Genomic DNA, 22,664 nt, shown 5'->3' on the forward strand with positions numbered 1-22,664 from the left:
ATAAGCACTGAAATCTGGAAGTTTACTGACTGTGCCAGACAGCATCCAAATATAATGTGAACTGTTGTAAACTTGTGAATGGTTGTAAAATGGTTGTAAATTTCATATCAGTATAAAAACTTTACAACCATCAATCTCTCATGGTACACCTGTAACCCATTCTCTCCTGGCCACTGCTAGGGAGCTTCGATTTAGAGAGCAATAAAAGGCAGAATAGGATTTAATGGGAAAATGTATACTACAAGCAATATTAGATGCTAGCCAGGTTTTTTAGGAAAGAATAGTATGGACTCAAGATGAAATCTGAGGGTACATAAGTTTTGAATAGATGAAAGAAAATAGGGCACTTCAAGTAGTAACAACTTGCTGAGTGAGAAACCAAAACAGGATAGAGTACTATTAACAGTGGGTGAGAAAAGTGTTAAACATCTGATGTTTAATTTCCTGGAAAGTGGCCAGAGTAGACTGTGTTGTAAATTTGTGTGTTGGTAAATAGAAAATTTGTAGCTTAGAATGAGATGAGTAAATCATGAAGAACCCTGAAAATCAGATCTGAATGCTGTTTTGTGAGTGGAGCTCTCTCATCTCTTAAAGACAGATCTGGCCATTCTGGACAGGCGGGACCAGAAAATGAGGTGAGAGAGGAATACCAGTCAGGAAGCTCTACTATATATGATGAGGCAATGAACCAGAAAAATAGAAATAGAAATAGGGATGAATTGGAGACACTTTTCAAAGAAAAGATCAATGGGATTAAGATATTCAGCAGATTGAGGAAAAAAGATGAGTCCAAGGCTTTGAGGCCAAAGAACAGAAAGAATGATGGTATCTTGTTCAGAAAAGAATTTGGGGGTCTGGGGATGTAACTCAGTGGTACAGCATTTCCCTGGCATGTGAGAGGCCCTGAGTTTTCAATCCCCAGCACAGCAAAAAAGAAAAAAAATAATAATAATGTGGGAAGGAGACTTAGTTGGGAGATGAACCAAGGATTCTAGTGGCCAAGTGTCCTGGAAGCAATGGGAAGTATGGAATGGAAGCACAGGTGAGAGATTTGATGGATAAAGGAGGATAATCAACATAGTCGTGTGGCAGATGAAGCCTGAGGAGGATGTGATGTAAGCTCTCCAAGAAAACAACATAAGCTCAGATGCTGAAAACTGGGGAAGTTTACTAATTCTTGCTTAGCAGAAGAAAAGAGAAAGAATTACTGACGGAGGCAGAGAAACACTGTGCAGAATGGGTGGTATATGTCATCAAAGTAGGAGAGATCTCAAGTAGCAAAAAATGTTTGTCTAACAGTCCACCTCCCCCATCAGGCTGTGTGGGTGTTCAAACCCTCCTTCTGTCACTTCTTAGTTATGTGTCATTGCAAAAGTTTTACTCTTTTTCTTAGTTTCATCATCAGTAAAATGGTGACTATATAATTATAAATATATGTATATATACACACACACAAAATATATATATATGATTAAAAGAGAAAGCATATACAGTATACTTAGCATGATATCTTGTGCTTAGAAATGGAGGAAACTGATGACTTTCAAGAGGAGAAAAATGCAAAGGGTTAAAGAAGGACTGAGAAATAGGTATAAAGAACTTACTAGAGAGTCCAAATGCCCAAATGTTTAGAGGTCACAGAAAAGTTGTCAGAAAAGGCAACAGGCTGAAATAAGGCTTTGCTTGATTTTGCTCCATATTGACCAAGGGTTATCATTGCTATTCTTGTCATGGAAGCTTCTCTAATTAGGTTTGGGCGGTCTTTTCATTTACATGAGGTTCTGGCAAAATTAAATAATTACACAACAAATAAATGATCCTGTCAAAAATACAAGGGAACAGTAAAATGGTGCAGTCACTGTGGAAAACAGTATGGCAGTTCCTCAACAAATTCAAATACAATTACCACATGATCCAGTAATTCCACTTCTGGTTCTATACCAAACAGAACTGAAAGCAGAAGTCAAAAAGATATCTGTACACCTATGCTCATAGCAACATTATTACAATAGCCCAAAGGTGGCAATAACCCAATGTCCACTGATATGTGACTGGATAAACAAAAAATGGTACATATAATGAAATACTCTTCAACCTTTAAAAAAAGAGAACCCTCAAACATGCTACAACATAATATTCATAGAGACAGAAGGTGGAATGGTGGTTGCCAGGAGCAAGGAGAAGGAAGAATAGGGAGTTATTTTTCAATGGGCACAAAGTTTCAGATGGAATCATGAAAACACCCTTCAGTATGATGGTGATGACTGCACAACAATGTGTATGTACTTAATACTACTCAAATAGCTGCTTAGGTGGCTAAAATGGTCGATTTTATGCTATATGTTTTACCACAATAAAAGAATACATATTGTGTCTATTATATGTGTGTATGTATACACACACATAATATATACAAACTAAGGCCCTGCCCTTTTCTAGAATAAATGGATTGAAAAGTCACGAGGAACAACTTGTAAATAGTAGATTTTAAAATTTTATTTTGTATATACAAAACAAAATGCATAATGTAAATATAGTTTAAAATTTTGAAACAAACATCTAAGCAGTTGAGATGACATCACTTCCCCTAGGGGTAATTTCCAATTCTAGATTTATATTTATCATCATTCACTGTTTAATAATAAAGGTGTGTGTGTGTGTGTGTGTGTGTGTGAGAGAGAGAGAGAGAGAGAGAGAGAGAGAGAGAGAGAGATCCCAAACAATATTTGTACCTTGCGCTCTCATCTCACCGCTAGATGGCAGGGCACCTGGGGGAGTCTAGAGACTCCTCCCTGGTGAAGGCTGGAGCATACTTATTGAGAATTGTGCTAACTTCTCAATAGTTGAAGCTTTTATCATCATGTAGTGAATTTCTTGATTTCCAACGGTGAATTTTACCTGTTTTTAAAAAATCTCTTTTGTCTGGTATCAGTTTGTCAATGTCAACTTCTTTGGGTTATTTGCATGTTTATATCATTTTTACCTTCAGTCTTTCTGGGTTTTTTTCAGATGTGACAGTACCTGGATTTTTAATAATCCAGTCTGATAATTTCTATACTTTAATATATTTAGGACTATTTCTCTTGGTTGATTACTGACATGTAGGGAGGACCTTCTATCATGTTATTTGTCCACTTTTCCTACACTCTCCCCATCTCCTTTTTTTTTTTTTTTGGTCATATTTTGGTGATTATATTAACTTATAATATAATTTTTGTAATATTACTTCTTAATTTTTTTTTAGTTGTAGGATGGGCACAACAATACCTTTATTTGTTTATTTTTATGTGGTGCAGGGGATTGAACCCAGTGCCTCACACATGCTAGGCAAGTGCTCTACCACGGAGCCACAAACCCAGCCCTGTAGTACTACTTTTTAATACTTTGTACAAGGCCACATATGTACAGTAAAATTTATACATACTTGGCTTTTTATGAAGTCTAAAATTAATCATTATATTTATCCTCCTCTACTTCCAAATAAAAGAACATTAAGTAAAAGGGAATAAAATACCATCAACCTCAGACTGCTTTAATTTCTCATCTAGGGATTTCCCAACTAGGCTGCTGCTGGTATAAATCTAAACCTAAATCTAGTCAGTAGCTACAAACTCTTGGAGGCTATTTTCCCCCAACAGGAAGCAGCATAGGAGACAGTTCTTCATTGATTACCCCTACCTGTAGGCCAATGTTTCCAGCCTTCCTTTCCACATTGAAGGTCTCAAACTTAGACCAGAAGGAAAATGCTTTAGTTCAGTCATTTGCTCTTTGTGAGCCAGGCCTGGTCTCTCTCCTCCCTGCATCTCAAAGTTTCAAATTTTGGCTCTCTACATTTGCCCTCAGATGAGCCCTCATTTCTTCAGTAAGTCACTATTCTACATTCTGCTTCACTTTATTTGGTGCTTGAAGATTTCTCTCATTCTATGGCAAATTCAGCAAGACAATTGGAAAAGTATGTTTACTGAGATTTGTCTGGCAATGTAGGTGTAAGGGTGGTGGGTGGGGCTTTTGGTATTTTTAGCTTGTCCCTTTCTGTATTAAAAATGGAATCATAATATCATATTCATATGTGCATAGAATTATATACCATCTATAAACTTTAAATTTTTTTGTTTCAATTTGTCTTTGTTTCAATTTGAACTTTTCATGTGAAAATGTTTGTTTCTTCCTTAAGATTAGATAAGAAAGCTGTGGTGGCTCAGTGGTAAGGGTACTCGCCTAGCACGTGTGAGGCCCTGGGTTCAATCCTCAGAACCACATAAAAATGAATATATAAAATAAAGATATTGTGTCCATCTGCAACTAAAAACAAAAACGATTAGATAGTCCAATAGCTGTTTAATAATTATTTTTATTTAGAAAGGCCTAATGTCAGAGGATTCGGAGTGTAAATTTTGCTACAACTTTTATCTGGCTAGTAAGAATTGAAGCAACTTGGAAAGATGCTCATAACATGCTGTTGAATAAATAGGGTTTGTGCAACCCCAGTTTTCATTTATACAAACACATATACAGTTAGATTGAAACAAAATTGGGAAGAAGATATCCAATATTTGGGGGTGACATTATTAGGGAATGTTTATGTTTACTTCTGTTGATGTCCACTTTTTAAAGTGTGATGTTTTATATGAAGAACATAATTATTTACAACAAAACCCAAGGATTAGTAAACCACTTTCTAGAATGCATCTGTGTTGTGGGGTAGCAGAATCCCCAATACTGAGACGACAGAGGCTGGGTGACCTCTAGTTCAGGATTGCTGTCATCTTATGATTCAAAGATTCCCATTTTATTTTCTCTCCTGTGCACAGGTCAAGCAATCAATGCCTCAGACTGATAAGCAAATATGCATCCCGCCCGAGCTGCCAGAATTGCTGAAGCAGTTTACCAAAGCCGCCATCCGGACCCAGCCCCAGGATCTCATCCAATGGGCTGCCGAGTACGTGTTCCTTTCTCACCTCCAGTCTCCTCGGGGAGAGAGAAAGGAGGAGAAAGGGTCATGAAAAATTGAGGTTGTCATGGCTGCAGCCAGAGAGTCCGAACTGATTAGCATAATCTCTGGCTAATTATGCCAGATTTTCAGTTTTCTCGTTGCTTTTGATGTTTTAAAATCCACATATAAATACATCGAATGGGGAGAGATACCCTCCCCTAAGAGAGCTAGACTGGGCAGCTGGACGCCAAGGCTATAGGTCAAGTGTCCTAGTGTGAACAGCAAGAGTTAGACTTCTACATCACACCAGTACACGCCCGCCCCTGCCTGCATCCCGTCCCTCTGTCCCAGTGAAAAGGGAAGCACGGAATTTCCCAGGCCGGTTAGCCTGAATGAAACCTGGACCTCGTTCTCCTGTCTCGCCGCTAGATGGCAGGGCACCTGGGGGAGGCTGGAACTGGCCGGCGGAGTGGAGCGGGTGGATCTTTCCAAACTGGGTCCTTCCTGTAATGAGACACGTTTCTCCACGACTTGCGCCGGACTAGAGATACTTTGTATCTTACCTTTGGGGAAATTACTATTTTCTTTAAGGTTTCTTTGAACGAATCTGTTCTCTCAGCATAAAGATGTCCACGCAGTCACGAGGCATTTTGGAGAAGGCAACAGATGAGAGTGATGAGGTCAGGCTTGGTTGTGAGCGGTGTGCACAGGTGCCCCTTTTCCAAGAGCCCCCAGAGCCTGCTCAGTCAATGGAGCTTGCACAATAGCTGCTGGCTTGCTCTGAAGCAGCTTTATGCAGAAACCCTCTCAGCTATGAAATTGCTTCTTCGACAAACACTCCTGTTGGAAACTGGGTAACCAGGGCTTGGGGCAGGAGTTGGAAACTAACCAAACCTCCTGGATCCTGACTATTTTTACTATGATGATTACTTCCTTAATAGTAATTCAGTGGGAAAGGGGGGATGAAGGGAGACTGCGGAGGAGCCCTGTGGTTGGGGGAAGGAAGAATATTCTCAGCCTGAGGGTAAGTAGGTGTTCTGAGCAGAAGGGGAGGAGAGCTGTGAACACCTTTCAGATGGTATAAAATGTCTTCCAAGAGGGCCTTACAGAGTTTCTGAGCCAGTGTTCTGCACTCTTGGGCTGGACTAAGTGGAAGCTTTTAGAAATGGAGGGGAAAGTGAGCCAGTTGTGCCATAAAAAGAGACATAAATAGAGTTGCTTCACCTAGTAATGAATCCTGTTTAGTTTTCCATTCTAAATTTGATCTATTACCTGTAAGATTGGACTTTAGCATCAGAAGACTGATTTTTTTTTTCAGCATAGTCAGACAGAGACTCTGTTTTATACTATACAATAGTTTAACACTCCATTTTATTGTTGTTTTGCTACTCTAGTATAGTTAGAAAAATGACATTTCTTAATATTGCCTCTGACATTTATGGAAGAAAATATTCCCCTATTGTAGACTGGTAGCACCTGTATTATATGATATGCTATAAATTTTTTAGACATCCGTGAAAAATCAGTTTGTACTTTAACTATAATGAAAAAGAGCATGACCTAAGAGCACTCTTCATCCTATTTAGACATGAAAAGCCCTTATCAGATTGTTTCATGTGATTACAAACTTGTAGCCTTTTAAAGGATAAAACTCCACACAATATTTCCAAGATATGCATTTAATCCATTGCAAGAAAGAATTTCCCTACATATTTGCTATCAATGAGGAAACTACCTACCAGGCATTTCAGCAGAACATACAATTATTTCTCCTGTAGTAGGCATGTGCGACAATACAAATTTACTGTTTATAACCATAGAATTGTTTACTTTCAAATGAAGCTTAATAACCCAGAGGACTAAATCCATGACTGTAGCTCCATTTCCATGTTCTCTATCTACTCAGCTCCACTAAAAAGTCTAAAGATGTCTGAAGAATGCTGAGAATAATGAATGTTACTCTCCACCTCGGTAGTAACTTCCGTACAATGAGGTGCCATGGTGTCATGGTCGGTTTATATCACCCAAGTCTGGTTACAGAGCCTGGGGTTATACCCAACTTCAGTTGCTGCACCCATACCATCGCAATACTGACCTGTCTGTAGAGAGTTCTCATGCACATTGTTAGAAGTGCCCTTGAAGCATTTCTTCTACCCTTCCTGTTGACATCCTCCAAGAGAGAACCTGGAGGGTGCTGTTTTAGGCCATGTAGTTTTAGCTTTGAATGCTCTGTGTCTTAAGAGACAGGCAATGGTTAACTCTATTGAATGGTTTCACCCTAAAATGGGCTGCTATAAAATTTCTACTCTGTTCTTTTCGTGTTATCTGGAGACAATAAAGGCCAGAAGTTATTGATTCAGGCATAGACAGTAACAAGACTTCTGATGGAGAACACACCCTGCCATATAGCATCAACCACCATGTCACCTGCTCATACCCATTCCCTGCTGCAGACAGCCTCTTTCCATCCATGCCAATACTGAAATAGAACTTAGTCTATTTTCCACATTGTCCCCCAAAGTCCATTTCATTCACAAAGCAGTGGTGACCAGGCATAGTGTTACTGAAATTGTTGAGGAAACAAAGAGAAGCATTTTGCTTCATGCGAATCATATTAAGCTTGAAACCTTCTTTGGCTTGTCTTCTCTCCTGAGCCTCCCTTAGTACCCTGCCAGTCTTCTCTGTCTTCCTTGTGAAGCCTCAGGCCTCTCCCCAGCCAGAAACCCTTCCTCACTTACCCCAGGAGCCACTCTATTCCCTCCCCTTTCTCAAGCAAATCATTTTTGTTCTCTTCCAAATTCTCTTCCCCACCCATTGCCTGATACAACACAGATGTACACATGTATATATGTATATATCCTATACATATATATCCTAGGATATATATGTATAGGATATATATATATCCTATACATATATATATGTATAGGATATATATATATCCTATACATATATCTCTGTGTATATGAAACACTAGGAGGGATGACTTGGGGAAAAACAAAACAAAACTTGACTGAATATGCCCCAATATAATTGCACAACACACTTTAGTTGGTTTGAATATTCCTCATCCTTAGAAATAAACTTTTATACCCTAAGCATGCTCCATTTCTTAAAGTAACACAATTAGGCTTTTCTCATATGCAAATGAACTAAGCACAGTGTCTAAATGCTTTCAAAATGTTCTTTCCTCTACCCCCTTCCCTTAAAAATGAGTCGGGGGAGAGGAAGAGGAAATTCCTCAAGCAGCTGGAGGCTGCTGGAGTATGGGACACTCTCCACCCTGCTAATTTTTTTAAAAATTATTTTTATTTTTTTAGTCATACATGACAGCAGAATGTATTTTTTTTTAGAGAGAGAGAGAGAGAGAGAGAGAGAGAGAGAGAGAATTTTAATATTTATTTTTTAGTTTTTGGCAGACATAACATGTTTGTTGGTATGTGGTGCTGAGGATCGAACCCGGGCCGCACGCATGCCAGGCGAGCGTGCTACCACTTGAGCCACATCCCCAGCCCAGCAGAATGTATTTTGACATATAATACATACATGGAATGTACATACATCAATCATAATGTCTATTCTATTCTGCTGCCCTTCCTATCCCTGCTAATTTTTGTCTTGCAGTTATTTTGGGTCTATGTCCCGTGGAGAGATCCCTCCAGTGAGAGAGCGGTCTGAGCGAGTTGCTTTGTCCAACTGGGCGGAGCTCACACCTGAGCTGTTAAAGATCCTGCATTCTCGGGTAAGAGGCATGCAGGGAAAGGTTGCTGCTCGGTGGGTACAAACCGAGGCCATCTGTTCCTCTGCCAGTCAGCTGTTCACTTAGCACGACCCTAAAGTTCACTAAACCTTGCCCTGAAGGTAAATGTCCCCTTGGGTAAATTGAATAGGCCAAGGGCTAGCTTGTCATGGGGCCATCACAGATCCACTTAAGCTGACACAATGTTCAGGGACTCAGTGCAGTGCTAATCCCTTCTCTCCTGAAAAATATGGGTCTGCAGTTGCTTAAAAGTGTCTCCCAGATGGATCAACAAGGCCATGACATGCGGCCATCCCACTTTGGGGAGGAGCTTATTGTAGTTCCCCAGTGCAAACATAGCCTAGTTTTTAGGGAACACCCTGACATTCTCCCCAACCCTGTCATCCTAGAAGTTGCCTGATAAATGAATGAGGAGAAACTGGCTTGAGAAAGTTTGTGGTTTGGCCAATTCTCAAAAAAATATGGATTAGCACCACCATTCCTTGCCCTAAGATCTTGGACAGAGAGATCTGAGGCAATTCAAGATTGACTTAGCCAATGACCTCAGTTCCAGAGATTTAGTGTTTTATTAGAATCAGAGGGCTAGGAAAGGGGTTGGGGCTTCACTGGGGCAGCTGTGCCCTTGTCACTTTGTTGGCCAACAGTCAGTCATTCACTCCTGTCCTTTTAACTTCCAAGTTCCTTATGCATTGAGCCTGACAGAGCTCTAGAGTGAGATCAAACAACGTTAGGCATCCAACCTCAACTCCTACACATCATTCCTGGGGAAATGGGAGGTAACTGAGATCCAGTGCAAAGAATTCAGTGGAGACTTGAATGCAAGAGACCCTACGTCTTGTTCTCATTTTACCACTTGTTAGTGGTCTCAACAAGTTCTTGCCCCTTGGGTTTGTCTTCAGTCTGTCCTATCTGTCATGTAGGGACAACCTAGGAATAAAACAAATCAAAAAAGCATCAGAAGAAATTAAAATACAAAGTAAATATCTATCTCTAATATAATTCTGACATCTGAAGTTACAAAATATATATACATATTAAATGATATCTCAGCATGCTCTTCAGTAGGCCTTGCAAGGAGAACTGCCAAAGAGGGTCCTCTGACCTCCCTAATTAATACCTACCCTCAACCCCACCCCTTTACATATGCTGGCAGAACTTGGGGACTGACCTGCCAATCAGGGCATCTCTTACCTTTCTCTTCATTCTTTATGTTGTGTCTATCCCCTGCCCTGCAGGTTGGTGGCAGGCTGATCATCCATGCAGATGAACTGGCTCAGATGTGGAAGGTGTTGAATCTGCCAACAGATCTGTTTAATAGTGTGATGAACGTGGGTCGTTTCACAGAGGAGATCGAATGGCTGAAGTTCTTAGCCCTTTCCTGCAGCTCTCTTGGAGTTGTAAGTTAGCCCCCCACCCCCCTTGAATTCCTTAAGGGAAAATGTTCCTCCAGACTTGGAAGGAAAATCCATCTACATATTATCACCCCTCCAGGGCTAATGAGGAGCCTGCTTCTTTTTGTCTTCTCTTCCTCTCTGAATTAATAAATGCATTTCTGTATGCATCAGCTGGAAGCTGGAGATGGGAGGAGGGAGAGAAAGAATTATCATCAGGTTTTAGGGACAGTTCAAATTATTTGTGAAATTTGATCATTGCCCTCAGATTTATTTTCACCCCACTCCACACCTTTCATTTATAATTCCTAGAGATAACCAAGAGCCAGCTATAGAATAAGACTTGCTCACTTGTAGATTCCAGACACCTTCAAGATATACCAATAGTGATTTTTAAAAAGGGGTGTAGCATTATAGAAAATGACTATTAGATAAACATAATTGGATGCAATGATCAGAGATAAGAAAGCAAGCAAAGAGAGATGAGGCTATTTCTAGAACTACAGTTATGACATCACTGTGCATACAGGATGTTCATACAAATTCATGCCTTTTCCAAATTTGACTTGTTTAGCAGCTAGAAAAGCCATTTTCCTGTTTTGAAGCAAAAGATGCTAAAAACAGTTTTTTAATATACTTAAAGCTTAGGTATCTTATATGTGAACTCACCCTTGTTAATAATTGTTATGATAACTTAAATAAAAAATGAATCAAAATTATTCATTTTTTAAAACTATCCCTGAAATGATACATACAAATTTAAGCATTAATGAGGGAATTATCACCTCAGCCCAAACCAACTGGTATGAAAAGGTAGTTTGAATTATTCAGCACATCTAAACACGATCTTGTTCTTTCTTCTCCAATATGCTTGGAACACATATTTGACATTCTGTTTCTGAGCAAATTTAGCAGAAATACTGTAGTTCAACTTTTGGGTTTCCCCTGTGACTTTTATCATAATCATTTCTTCAAATAGAAGAAAAGGAGAGCCTTAAGGGTTGATTTTTTTTCTTTATTTTCCTTATATAACAAATACATTACTATCCTCCAAAGAAGAGAGGAAAAGGTAGTAGGGGCAAATGAGCTGTCAATCACAACTGATATCACTTCTGTGTGTGTGTGTGGGGGGGTGGGGGTGGCTCAAGAGCTGGATGCTCTTGAGCCACATGCCTGTTATAAACCCCAGGGATCCAAGAAGCTGAGGCAGGAGAATTGCAAGTTCAAGGACAGCCTCAGCAACCTAACAACACTCTCCCTGTTTCAAAATAATAAATAAAAAGGACTGGAGATATAGATCAGTGGTAAAGCATGCTTGGGTTCAATCCCCAGTGCCTTCCCTACCACCCACCCCCACCAAAAAAAAAAAAAGACACCAAGCCTCAAGTATTGGAATAAATTACAAAAGAGAAAATTAAAATCACACATAAAATTCTCACAGGCCTACAAGTTTATTCATATCACATTCAGAGATGTATGTGTGGGGGTTTTTTGTTTGTTTGCTTCAGGTTTTGTTTTTGTTTTTCTGGTGGGGTATAGTTTTTTATCTTATCTAAAGTTAATTCTGATTTATCCCACCTGAAAAGGGTAGAAGAGGAAGATAAATAGATTCCATTCAATCCAGGAGTTTAGTCTGATGCAATAATTGAAACTGCCTACAGGTAACTGTCTCTCTCAGGTTTCGCCTCACCATTCTCTCTGGGGTGGTTTAGGACCTCAGAGCAGCCAAGTAAAGAGGTTCCCATGCCTCCTAGTACTTTCCCGCCTTCCTCTGATCACAAACTGCTTACAGTTTAAGTTTTTGGTATCTCTCTGATTAGGCAAAGTCTGATGATGCTCCCCACACCCCAGCCCCAGGCTCATCTCAGTTGTTACTCCTGCTGGGAACCTCTGAAATCTCTTCCAGGTTGTCTTCATCTGCTCCCTGGCTTTGGCAGTCTGTTTCTCACCATCTTATGAGGTGTCCAACTTATCCTCTTCATACTTCACAGTAGCCAGGGGCAACTTTGGAAAGTCACACTCCGACCCTTCCTGTGCTTAGGTTACTAGGTGGCTACTAGTTTTCCTCTGATAGACCTGCCTCACAAATTGGGGTGGAGGAACAATGTAGTGAACTATATTTTTCCACTTCCCTTTTAAAATAAGGAGGTTGGATTGAAAGTTCTATGAAGTTCTCTTACCTCTAGTATTCTGAGATTCTATTCCACCTTCTCTGTTCCCACCAAGGCACTCTCATGCCTACCTCTGGATAACAGTGAACCATTCCAGTTCTGAGGGATCCTGAGATATCTGACTTTGCCACTCACCATACCTATAAAAGAAGCACCTAGTGGGGAAGTTGGCCTAGAGTTCTAGTCTGGAAATAAAGAGTGTCCTGTGAATTCAAGAATCAGTACTATTATACCATTTGCATCATGTTGGACCATTTCTGGAAATTTAAATGTGGACTAGGTCAGTGCTAGGGTCTGAAACTTTGTATCTTCCCCACCCAACTCATATGTTGAAACCTAACTCTCCAAGTGTGGGTATTAGGGGTTGTGGAGCCTTTGGGAAGGGATTAGAGCCTTATAAAGAAGCTTGAGGGAGGTCTGTTTGCTCCTTCTTCCATGTGAAGACACAGTGAGGAGTCACCATCATGAGGAATGGGTGCTCTCCAACCCCTGAATCTACTGGCCTCTTGATCTTGGACTTCCCAGCCTCTAGAACTGTGAGCAATAAACTTCTGTTGTTTATAAATTAATTAGTCTAAGATATTGTGTTATAGCAGCCCAGACTAAGACAGAATGTCACCAGCCAGTGGAGGCCTTGTATCTAGATAATCCACATAGCTGTCCTTAGAGACAAGCCAGGAATTCCTCCTTCCTTTGCAAGCTAGTTTTGATCTCTGTGCCATCTAGAGAAGAAGTTTGCAGGAACTTTCACTCCACTGGGTAATAACAATACTGACTCCAGTCAGAGCTCTCCAGACCTAACACACATGGTTCCAAAAGCTTCAGCATGCAGACCAGTGCCCCTTTTCCCTTTCACTCCTTCCTCCAGGCTGGCCTATGCCACCTCATGCTCCACTAAGACTGATTATATAGATCATATAGAGAGTAGAAGATCATGTTCACTTGGAGGAATGACTTCTCTATTGTTAGCAAACCATTCCTTTCTGAGCCTTTTGCCTCTGTGTTTGAAAATGAGGCTTGTAAAATATTAAGGCCATCTCTGTGAAATGGATTCCTATCCCATAGAGAAGTCTTGTGAATGAGAATGGAGATCTCTGCTTACTTATTTGTTTGAATTTATCAAAAGGCTATAGTCTGGGGCTGGGGATATAGTTCAGTTGATAGAGTGCTTGCCTTGCATGCACAAGGCCCTGGGTTCAATCCCCAGCACCACAAAAGAAAAAAAAAAAGAGGCTATAATCCAAAGAGTTTTTTATCCATTTATTAAATCTTTTAAAAATTTAAAAATCTATGAGAGGTTTAGAATTTGAGGGTTTATTGTTTTAATAACCAATAAATGATACACTCATTGTATTCAAGGGCTGCTATAACAAAGTACCACAGACTGGGTGGTATAGACAACAAAAATTTATTGTCTCACAGTTCTGGCAGCCAAAAGTTTTAAGATCAAGGAATCAGCAGGGTTGGTTTCTTCCAAGGGCCCTTTCTTTGCCTTATAAAAAACCATCATCAACCAATGTAATTCCACATCATGCACAACTAGAAGAATGGGAAGTTATACTCCCTATATATGTAAAATGTCAAAATACATTCTACTGTCATGTACAACTAGTAAGAACAACTTTAAAAGATATTTATATCTATAAAAAAAAAAAACTATCATCACCCTGTGTTCCTCTGACTCCACATGTCTAGAGTCTTACTCTGTGTCCTAATTCCCTCTTCTTATAAACACACCAATTATATTTAATTGGGGACCATCCCAAGGACTTCATTTTTTTAAAGTTCTTTGTTGGAATATAATTACATTCTCAAGTTCTGAGGCTTATGGTTTTAACATGTGAGTGGGAAGGATACAGTTCAGCCCATAACAGCACCCCAACGAAGAGGATGACAGAACAAAAGAAATAGGGGTGCAGAGAGAAGTCAAAAGAATGAGCTGTGGATAAAAATTATGTAGTTCAGGACTGGGTGTGGTGACACAAACCTATAATCCCAGCGACTCAGGAAGCTGAGGCAAGAAGATTGCAAGTTTGAGGCCAGACTCTGCAGTTTAGTGAGACTCTCAGCAACTTAGTAAGACTTTGTCTTAAAATAAAAATTAAAAAATAAAAAGGGCTGAGGATGTAGCTCAGTGGTTGAGCACAGGAGTTCCATCCCCAGTACCACAAAAAAAGAAAGAAAAAGAAAAAGTTCAGTTTAATTTACATACATTGATACTTGCAAATGTACCCCAAACCATTGTCATGCTAACCTCATCTCACAGTCATGGGGTCCCATCCTCACTGATAACCTCATGTATGTCCACCCTCCTCTCCCCTCTCTTAGGTGGAAATCCCTGGAATGATGCCTCATCCTGTGCTTCACCTCCAGAGCCACAGCTGTTGCAAACCCCAAATTTCTTTGGCATCATTTTTATTTTTAAATCATTGCACAGTGAAGATTCTATTTCATAAAATAACAATGCTTGTTAAATGGAAAGAAATGAAATTTAAATATTGACTCAATTAAAATTAATAATTAGTTAATGCAAATAACATTTGAATTCACTGCCTTCAAGGAAAACTGTCACTCCAGGAGGATGGGCTGACTTTCTTCCACATCTTTGCATGCTGTATGACATACAGACTTACACCCTGGATAATACACACCAAAGCAAAAGAAGTGCCATCTAGACATTTGTTATGTTCAGGCAGAGGGTAGGAGTAGAACCATGAGCATCAATGGCAAGGAAGAGCAATTCTCCACTGGCCGTGCACATGGGAGAGACAGTGGCTATTTGTTCATCCCTAGTTCACTACGCAGGGCTGATTTTTCACTGCTCCCTGGAAATTGTGTAAGGCATCTGTGCACCATCTCTTTCTGTAAACCACCAAGATATATATGCTGACCTATCTCTGCTAATTCAGAGCTCAGCAGTCTTTTCTTTGGATCACTCCTTTTCTTTGCCCCATCACTTCACAACTCTCTTACTTGTGAAATTTATGCAAAGGCTACATTTATTTAAAGATGTAGGATCAGTTCTGAACATGATTCTTTAATGTTCAAGTTTCATTGTAAGGTGTGATTGCTTTGGTAGCAAACCTTCTATTATAACTGGCACATCATCTGCTCATTTCCCCCTAGCAACACCAGGGTTAGTATTATGCAATATAGATGATTCTGCTTAGATGTATCTGCATGTTTAGAAGAATGGTTTTATCTTGATACTCAGTCCTATTTTCCTAGCATTTGGAACTCCTGTCTTCCAAAGAATATTGCCCTTTTCTTACATTTTTCTCCCCTACTTTGACATTCCTCAAATAAATTCATTAGACTATAACAGGCTGGAAAAATTACCTCAACCCTTTAGAAATAAGACTGGAAAGAAATAATAAGAACTAATTCTAATTTTATAGCCTGTAAAATCATGACCCCCATCTTTAATAAGGAATTGGCTGATTAAAGTCACAAATAACTTATGAGTTTCTAGCAGCTTGTAAATTTAATTTCTTGAGAATAGCCCTCTAACAAAGAAAGGAAAGAAAAAGATACCCCTTTAATAATCAATGTTTTTAGATGAATTAAGTGCTATTTGAGGATAAAAATGCTAAACTTTCTAGAATCTTAAATCATAGTCAACTTCATTTTATAAGAGCAATATTTTTGTTTTCTCTCTTGTACCTAAACTGATCTCAGAACTCTAGCTAGAAGAGTAACTTTCTTCATGTATCTTATAGACCATTGCCAAAACTCTTAAGATAGTGTGTGAAGTTTTGTCCAGTGACCATGATGGTGGACCTCCACGGATCCCTTTCAGCACCTTCCAGTTTCTCTACACATATATTGCTGAAGTGGACGGAGAAATCTCTGCATCCCATGTCAGCAGAATGCTAAACTACATTGAACAGGAAGTGTAAGTAAACTTTTCCCAGTAAGAATACTGGGGAAAATAAACTAAAAATCTAATAGGCCAAGTTATAGTGGTCCCTAAAGATGATCCCTGACTTACCATGGCTTGACATATGATATTTTAAATTTTTATGATGGTAAGAAAGCATCACCCATTCAGTAGAAACTAAACTTCAATTTTTAAATTTTGATCTTTTCCTTGGCTGGCAATATATGGTTCAATGCTCCCTCATGATGCAGGCGGTGGCAGCAGCTAGCCCCAGCTCCCATTCAGCTTGTGATCCTGAAGGGAAGCAACTGATATTCCACAGTGTAGTGTGAAAATATAGATCTGAAAGAAACAAGGAAGGGGAAAGAAAAGAATGGTATAGGGACAATGATTCTTGGAGAGCTTGAAACCAGCAGCAGAGGCAGTAGCACCTGGGAACATGTTAGACATGCAGAATTCCAGGCTGCACCCTGGGCCTCCTGAATCATAAACTCTAGGGATGCGACCCAGGAATATGTGTCTTAGCAATCCCTTCAGGTGCCTCTAATGCTGCTGCTCAGGCTTGACCAGAGGAGGAGGAGGAGGAAGAAGAGAAGGGGCAGTCAAGAGTTAAGAGAAAAAGGGGTGATGGACCCAGAGCAGAAGCAGAACTATTGGAGTGAGAGAGTTGTTCCTAGGTTATCTTTTTAAAGATTATTTGTTAAACAAACTAACCACAGATATCTATTTTTCCAAACAGAATTGGTCCTGATGGTTTAATCAAGGTGAATGACTTTACCCAAAATCCCAGGGTTCGGCTGGAATAAAAACACGGTTTTGGCAATTTTAAAGGAAGATACAGAGATGATTGTACTTCGCAATGGCTTAACCCCATTCACCATCCAAAGTCAATTTTCTTGTGCAACTGGTACACACAAATAAACAATTAGACAAACGTATGAAATTAGAATTGTGTGGAATGAAGGTGTAAAACTGTCAGAACAAGACATGGTATCAGATTTTAGTATTCTTCCCACATGGGCACTGAATAAAAATGGCTGATGATATACGGATAGAAAGCACATTTCTAGTCAAAGCCAGGCTTAGATTTTGAAAGGTAGAATGCTAACCAGAGTTCTGATGTTTTGTGATTGCTAGATGGAATTTAGATGAGAATCTTTTACATGGTCAATCATTTTTACCAGTTTATTGCACCATTTACTGGTCTTGTGCTAGTCATTCCACTCATTCACTTATTCATCATTGTTTATTGAGGCTAGCCATGTGCCAGGAATAGGTTTTCAGATAAATACAGGATTCCCAGTTGAATTTGAATTTCTAATAAATGATAAATTTTTTAGTGGTTGGTTGGTTTTGCTAAACCTGGCAACCCTAGCCGGGATCTCTGCTGGGTATATACAAATAAATCATATCTGATTTTTGCCCTCAAGGAGCTCACGACCTAACACTAAGACATGAACATAAATCATTTTAATGTAAGTGGCCCTGAGACATACTACAAGAACGTTCCAGTTGTCAGTATTAAAGTATCAGTGTTAGCTGATTTTTCTGGAACATTACACATGTAATGGGACCTTCTAGGAGAAATACCCTGCATGAGTACAAGACCTCCTGACTAGATATTAAAGAGTTTTCTTTTTTGAAGGAAGTAGAAGAGATGAACTGTGATTTTTGTTCTTAACACCAGTCATACCAAGGTCTGGGTAGGTCCTTTCTACTTGTAATACTATTTCCTTTTAAAAACTGTTACTCAGGGCTGGGGCTTTAGCACATAGGAAGCACTGAAGTTCAATCCTCAGCAGTGCAAAAAAATAAATAAAATAAATAATAAGTAAAATAAAGATATTGTGTCCATCTACAGTTAAAAATATTTTTTAAAGTTATTGCTTAAAAATTACATTAGCTTGTAGGCATATATCTCTGTATATAAACTAGAGAGAAATTTGTCTGTGAGTGTCTACAATGAAAGGAGAATGTGATGGGAAGTTATATGGGCCTTGATTTCTACCTAGAATGAAACAAAGGGGCTGAAACAAATTCTTCTCCCTGAGTCATTGGGCTGCACCTGCAAAAGGTAGGCAACAAGAAATCCTGCCTGCTACCTGACTTCCTAGCCAATGTGGCCCATGATTTCTACACACTCTGGGACCTAGGGCTGTTTGAAAGGGGAACGTTTTGCAGGTGAAATCTGGCACTATAATTCACTGGTATTAGAGGATGACTAAAATCCATTAATCTCCTTCAGTTTCTTGGTGTGTCTGTTTCTCTTTCACTGTGACCAAGGCATTAAAACACAGTCTTGTCCAGGAGTTGGAAGGGATGGGAGTAAAGGTGGGGAATCTCTAATCTGGAAGTTTCTAAAATAACCATATTAAGTTAATAATCATAACAGAAGCAAAAAGGTCCTTTGTCCATTTTGGAAAGTAGATTGAAATCAGAAACTCAATCTGTGTAGCCCTGAGCATATTCCCTCAAGAGTAGGCTAATGAAATTCCAGCCATCAAATGTGTATTGGACATAGCTATGAATTTATCGATAGCTCTGCAGCCATCAGTTGCAATTAAGCTCAATCGGCAAAACCACCGTTGCACTGCCAATGGCTCCTCTAAGCCAACACTTGATATGTACCATTTTCCTCACTGTGGCAACATTTCTTCTAAGCTATTGATGTTGCTCATTCATAGGTGCTTTCCAGAAACAGCCTCTACAGCACATCCACCAAACCAACCTGCTTCAGCAGTCACTCCAAGACTAGAAAAAAGCTTTGTCCTCCACTGGGGTTTACCATTTTAACAATATGATAAATGTTATATTAATGATAACAGCCAGTATTTATTGAGCCACTGTATGCAATGCTTTACATACCTTCTCAAAACTTTTTTGACAATCAAACCTTATGAAGTCAGGGCCATTACCCCTGTTTTATGGATGAAGAAACAAACTTAGAGAAATTAATTTGCTAAGTGTCACTGGTAAGAAAGAATTTGAATCCAGGTTTATCTGGGTAAAACTTCATTGCCTTGTATGTATGCTTAATGCCAGTCTAGGTATGGGATTTACTCCATAAAATGTCCTGGAACAGGGATTCAAGTGCAAATGGTTTATTTTGGAGGCAATACCAAGAGCAGTGAAGAGGGATGAGGAAGAGCAAGGTTAAAAGATAGGAAGAAAGTCACAAAGGGTGTGTTGTCCAGCTATTACCCCTGGATTCCAATACTGTAGGGAACTCTGGGATACAGCACACAAGACATCTCAGAGTCATCCCAATTTGAGGAATAGGAACACTCTTCATCATTGACTAAGGGCTGCTTCTAGGGGCATTAACTTTCTGCATTTTTTAATTCCCCTGAGCCTGATCCTTTTGCTCCAGAAAAATGGCTCTCAGGCACGAAGTCATAGGTGTTCACAATAAACAGCCATCAGCAGCTGCTATATGCTGTACAGATGTTTTAATAAAAGTTTTAACATTTTAATCATTATTACATTATCCACAGCTTCTTTTTGAAACTTCTTGAGTCAGGCACAAGTCCACGGGGACTGCAGGGCAACAAGTGACATGTGCTGTATTAAATTTCACACTTAACACAAACCTGGCACACTGTACCAAATGGTTTCTTCCTTATGAGATCATTCCAAGGACTCTATTGATACTTGCTGTCAACAGACCCTTGTCAGACCATCCCACTGGCCTTCCTATTTTGCCTGGCAATAGCTGAATCCTAGCATGACCCCAGTTAAGCTGTCAAACAGATCCTTGGAACAGATGGTGTGTAGTTCTCCTTTAAAAAGAAAAACATTCAGGAAGCAATAAAATCAGGATTTTATAAAGAAAAAGAAGTGGGTTCTTTCTTTCCTAAGTTAAGCTATTTTGATTAAAGTGAAGACTGAAGATACATTTAAAGCTTCAGTGGAAAAATGCAAAGATCATGGCTCAATTCCATTTTCACTATGCTCCTTGCTCCCCTCTCCTTGATGCTATTCAAGCAGAGACCTATCATCTCTATTTAGCCAACAACTTCCAGGATCACCAGGGCTGTGCAACAGAAGGAGCTGGACACTCCAGTGTGGGTGGCCAGTTTTGAATTAGAAGAATCTTAATCTAAAATGCTTGGAGCAGCTCCTGAACACCTCTGATAATATTCCATAAAAATGTGCTTCAGAAATGTACACATTAGCATTTTTCTGAGGGAAAAAAATCACAAAACTTATAAACTTGTATATGATTTCAAAAGGTCCAAAACCTTTGGTTTGGAAATAGCTCCCGAAAGTACCAAATGGTTTAAAAAGAGGCAAGAGAATAGTCAGGTCTTTTTGAGCAGAACTGAGTCAGGCCTCCAACATGTGACATTATCCACAGCCTCTTTTTGAAACTTATATTCTGGCAATAAATTTAGATTTTCATGTACTTGAAACTTGAGTTGTCTTCTCTAAATCAGGACCTGGTCAAACATGAACAGAGACTTTCCCACTTTGGAGATGAGCCCATTGCAAAAGTCATTGGTTCAAAGTGCTGAGTGACCTACCTGATAGACAAGTAGAGTTAAACACCCAAGATAACAGTGATTAATCTTCTAGATCAGGACTAGCCTGGACAATCTGAATTTCAGGTAGCTGTTAGCCCAATGCAAGAAAACAGTCTGAACAATGGTTGGTTCATTTACTTAACAAATGATTTAAACAGTTCTATGATGTGCAAGGTGTTGTGCAAGGCACTGGGGATCCTGCACTGAACAAGGTAAAGTCCTTGCTGTCACAAGATTAAATTATTCTTGGGAAGACAGACTCAGACAAATAGTCATAACTGTAATTGTGGAAATGGTGTTATTCTATTATAGTCTAGGGGCACATGAATTAGTTTGCCAAAGCAAGACAGAGGTAGAAGGAAAAGCTTTCTTGAGGAAGTAATCTGAGGGCAAACTTGGAAGCCTACAGCATTGGTTACCATAGATAACAGAAATGTGTTTTGTACCCTACACTCCCTCGCCAGGCTCCAAACTTAAATACCCAGTAACTGACTCAGTCTTCTGTTGGATGCTTCCAAGGCACTCCCTAATTCAACATGCCCCCAAATGACTTTCTAGTTTGCATTTTCCCATAATAAAATGTTTGGGGAAAATGTTTCTATAAACTTCCCTCCTCAATGAATGCCTACCCTTTGCCTTACTTCCAAATTCTAATACCAAATTCTACCCATTTGAGCTCCTATACCTCTCTCAAATCTGTTCATCTTTCCTCCTCATTCCCACCCAGTTTCCCATTGCTTACAAGGCCTTCATATGGCATCCAGGTCTTCTATAAGTCTGGTCCCGACAGAAAACCAGAAAACATTTACAGAGCTGTGGACAAGGAAATTACCAAGGGGTGTTGAAGTACCCAGACTATCACCCCTTGGACTGAAGAGACTAGGGGGATGTTATATTTTAGGAACCAGGAGAGAGCTGGACTCCAAAAAGCTCCCTTGAGGAGCTATAGTAGCAAAAGTCACTGCATCAGCCAGATGGTTGAGAGGAGGAATACTCCAATCTCTCTCCTCCCTCCCCTATCTTCTGCTAGTTATTCCTATCAACTAAACAAAACCAGAAGCTATATCATCAGCCCTTTTATTTTTTCACTTATTTATTTATTTTAGTTAGAATCTTGCTAAGTTGCTGAGGCTAGCCTCAAACTTGCCACCCTACTGTGTCAGCCTTCCCAGTTGCTGGGATGGCAGGCTTGTGCCTCTGTACCTGACTGGTTCTTTAGATTTTTTTTTTAAAAGCCATGATATTCAAATCCCTCATGGGCTCAACAACAACAATGATAACATGGCAGCAGACTAGATTTGGTCAGGGCCATAGTGGAGACTCTGACTCTACCATGCAGCCAGCCATGTTTGTGAAAAATCAGTTAGTTCCTGGTGACCCTGCTGAAACCTTTGGACATTCCACTACCTTTTGAATAATAACTCAAAGCCTTGACCTATGAGAACTTCAGAGTCTGACAATACATACATCTCCAACCTCACTCTCTATATTCAGCTACAAGGGCCTCTTCCAGTCCTTCTTATTCAACATCATGCTGTTTCTGTCTATTTAAAATACTGTTCTCTCCCCTCTTCATTGAGTTTACTTTAAGATATCAGCTCATTGATATTTATAATAGCAAATAACCATTCCAAACAGTGAGAAACAATAGAACATTACTCAGTCATTTTATAATTGTAGATTAATGAGAAAACAATGTTGAGATGTTAAGATAAAACACATTATGGTAACATGTATCATATCATATTGTTGTAATACATTTATACATATACATCCAGGTGGGGAAAAGTCTGGAAGGGAATGCACCAAAGCATGGGTAGTTGGGTCATGGGTGATTTTTTTTTCTTTTTTCTTATCTATATTTTCTAGAGCAAATATGTATTAAGAAAAAATCAATGTTTTAAAAAAATAAATTAAGAAAAACATTTAGAGGGCTGGGGATGTGGCTCAAGTGGTATCATGCTTGCCTGGCATGTGTGCGGCCCGGGTTCGATCCTCAGCACCAC

At 39.5% G+C, this 22,664-nt stretch overlaps 1 protein-coding gene across 2 annotated transcripts in view; it reads left to right on the forward strand.

The window, feature by feature from the left end:
- Positions 1-17,972, forward strand: part of Ropn1 (rhophilin associated tail protein 1) — a 29,886-nt gene extending 11,914 nt beyond the window's left edge. For both annotated transcript variants that reach the window (XM_040270262.2, XM_005338879.5), the window contains 5 exons: positions 4,812-4,939; positions 8,558-8,675; positions 9,929-10,090; positions 15,975-16,150; positions 16,875-17,972. In XM_040270262.2, coding sequence (XP_040126196.1) covers positions 4,812-4,939; positions 8,558-8,675; positions 9,929-10,090; positions 15,975-16,150; positions 16,875-16,941 — 651 coding nt within the window. In that variant the 3' untranslated portion in view covers positions 16,942-17,972. The remainder of the gene's footprint in view (positions 1-4,811; positions 4,940-8,557; positions 8,676-9,928; positions 10,091-15,974; positions 16,151-16,874) is intronic.
- The last annotated feature ends 4,692 nt before the right edge of the window (positions 17,973-22,664 follow it).

Source organism: Ictidomys tridecemlineatus, chromosome 3, assembly GCF_052094955.1.
Source record: "Ictidomys tridecemlineatus isolate mIctTri1 chromosome 3, mIctTri1.hap1, whole genome shotgun sequence".
In the NCBI taxonomy this organism is placed as follows: Eukaryota; Metazoa; Chordata; class Mammalia; order Rodentia; family Sciuridae; genus Ictidomys; species Ictidomys tridecemlineatus.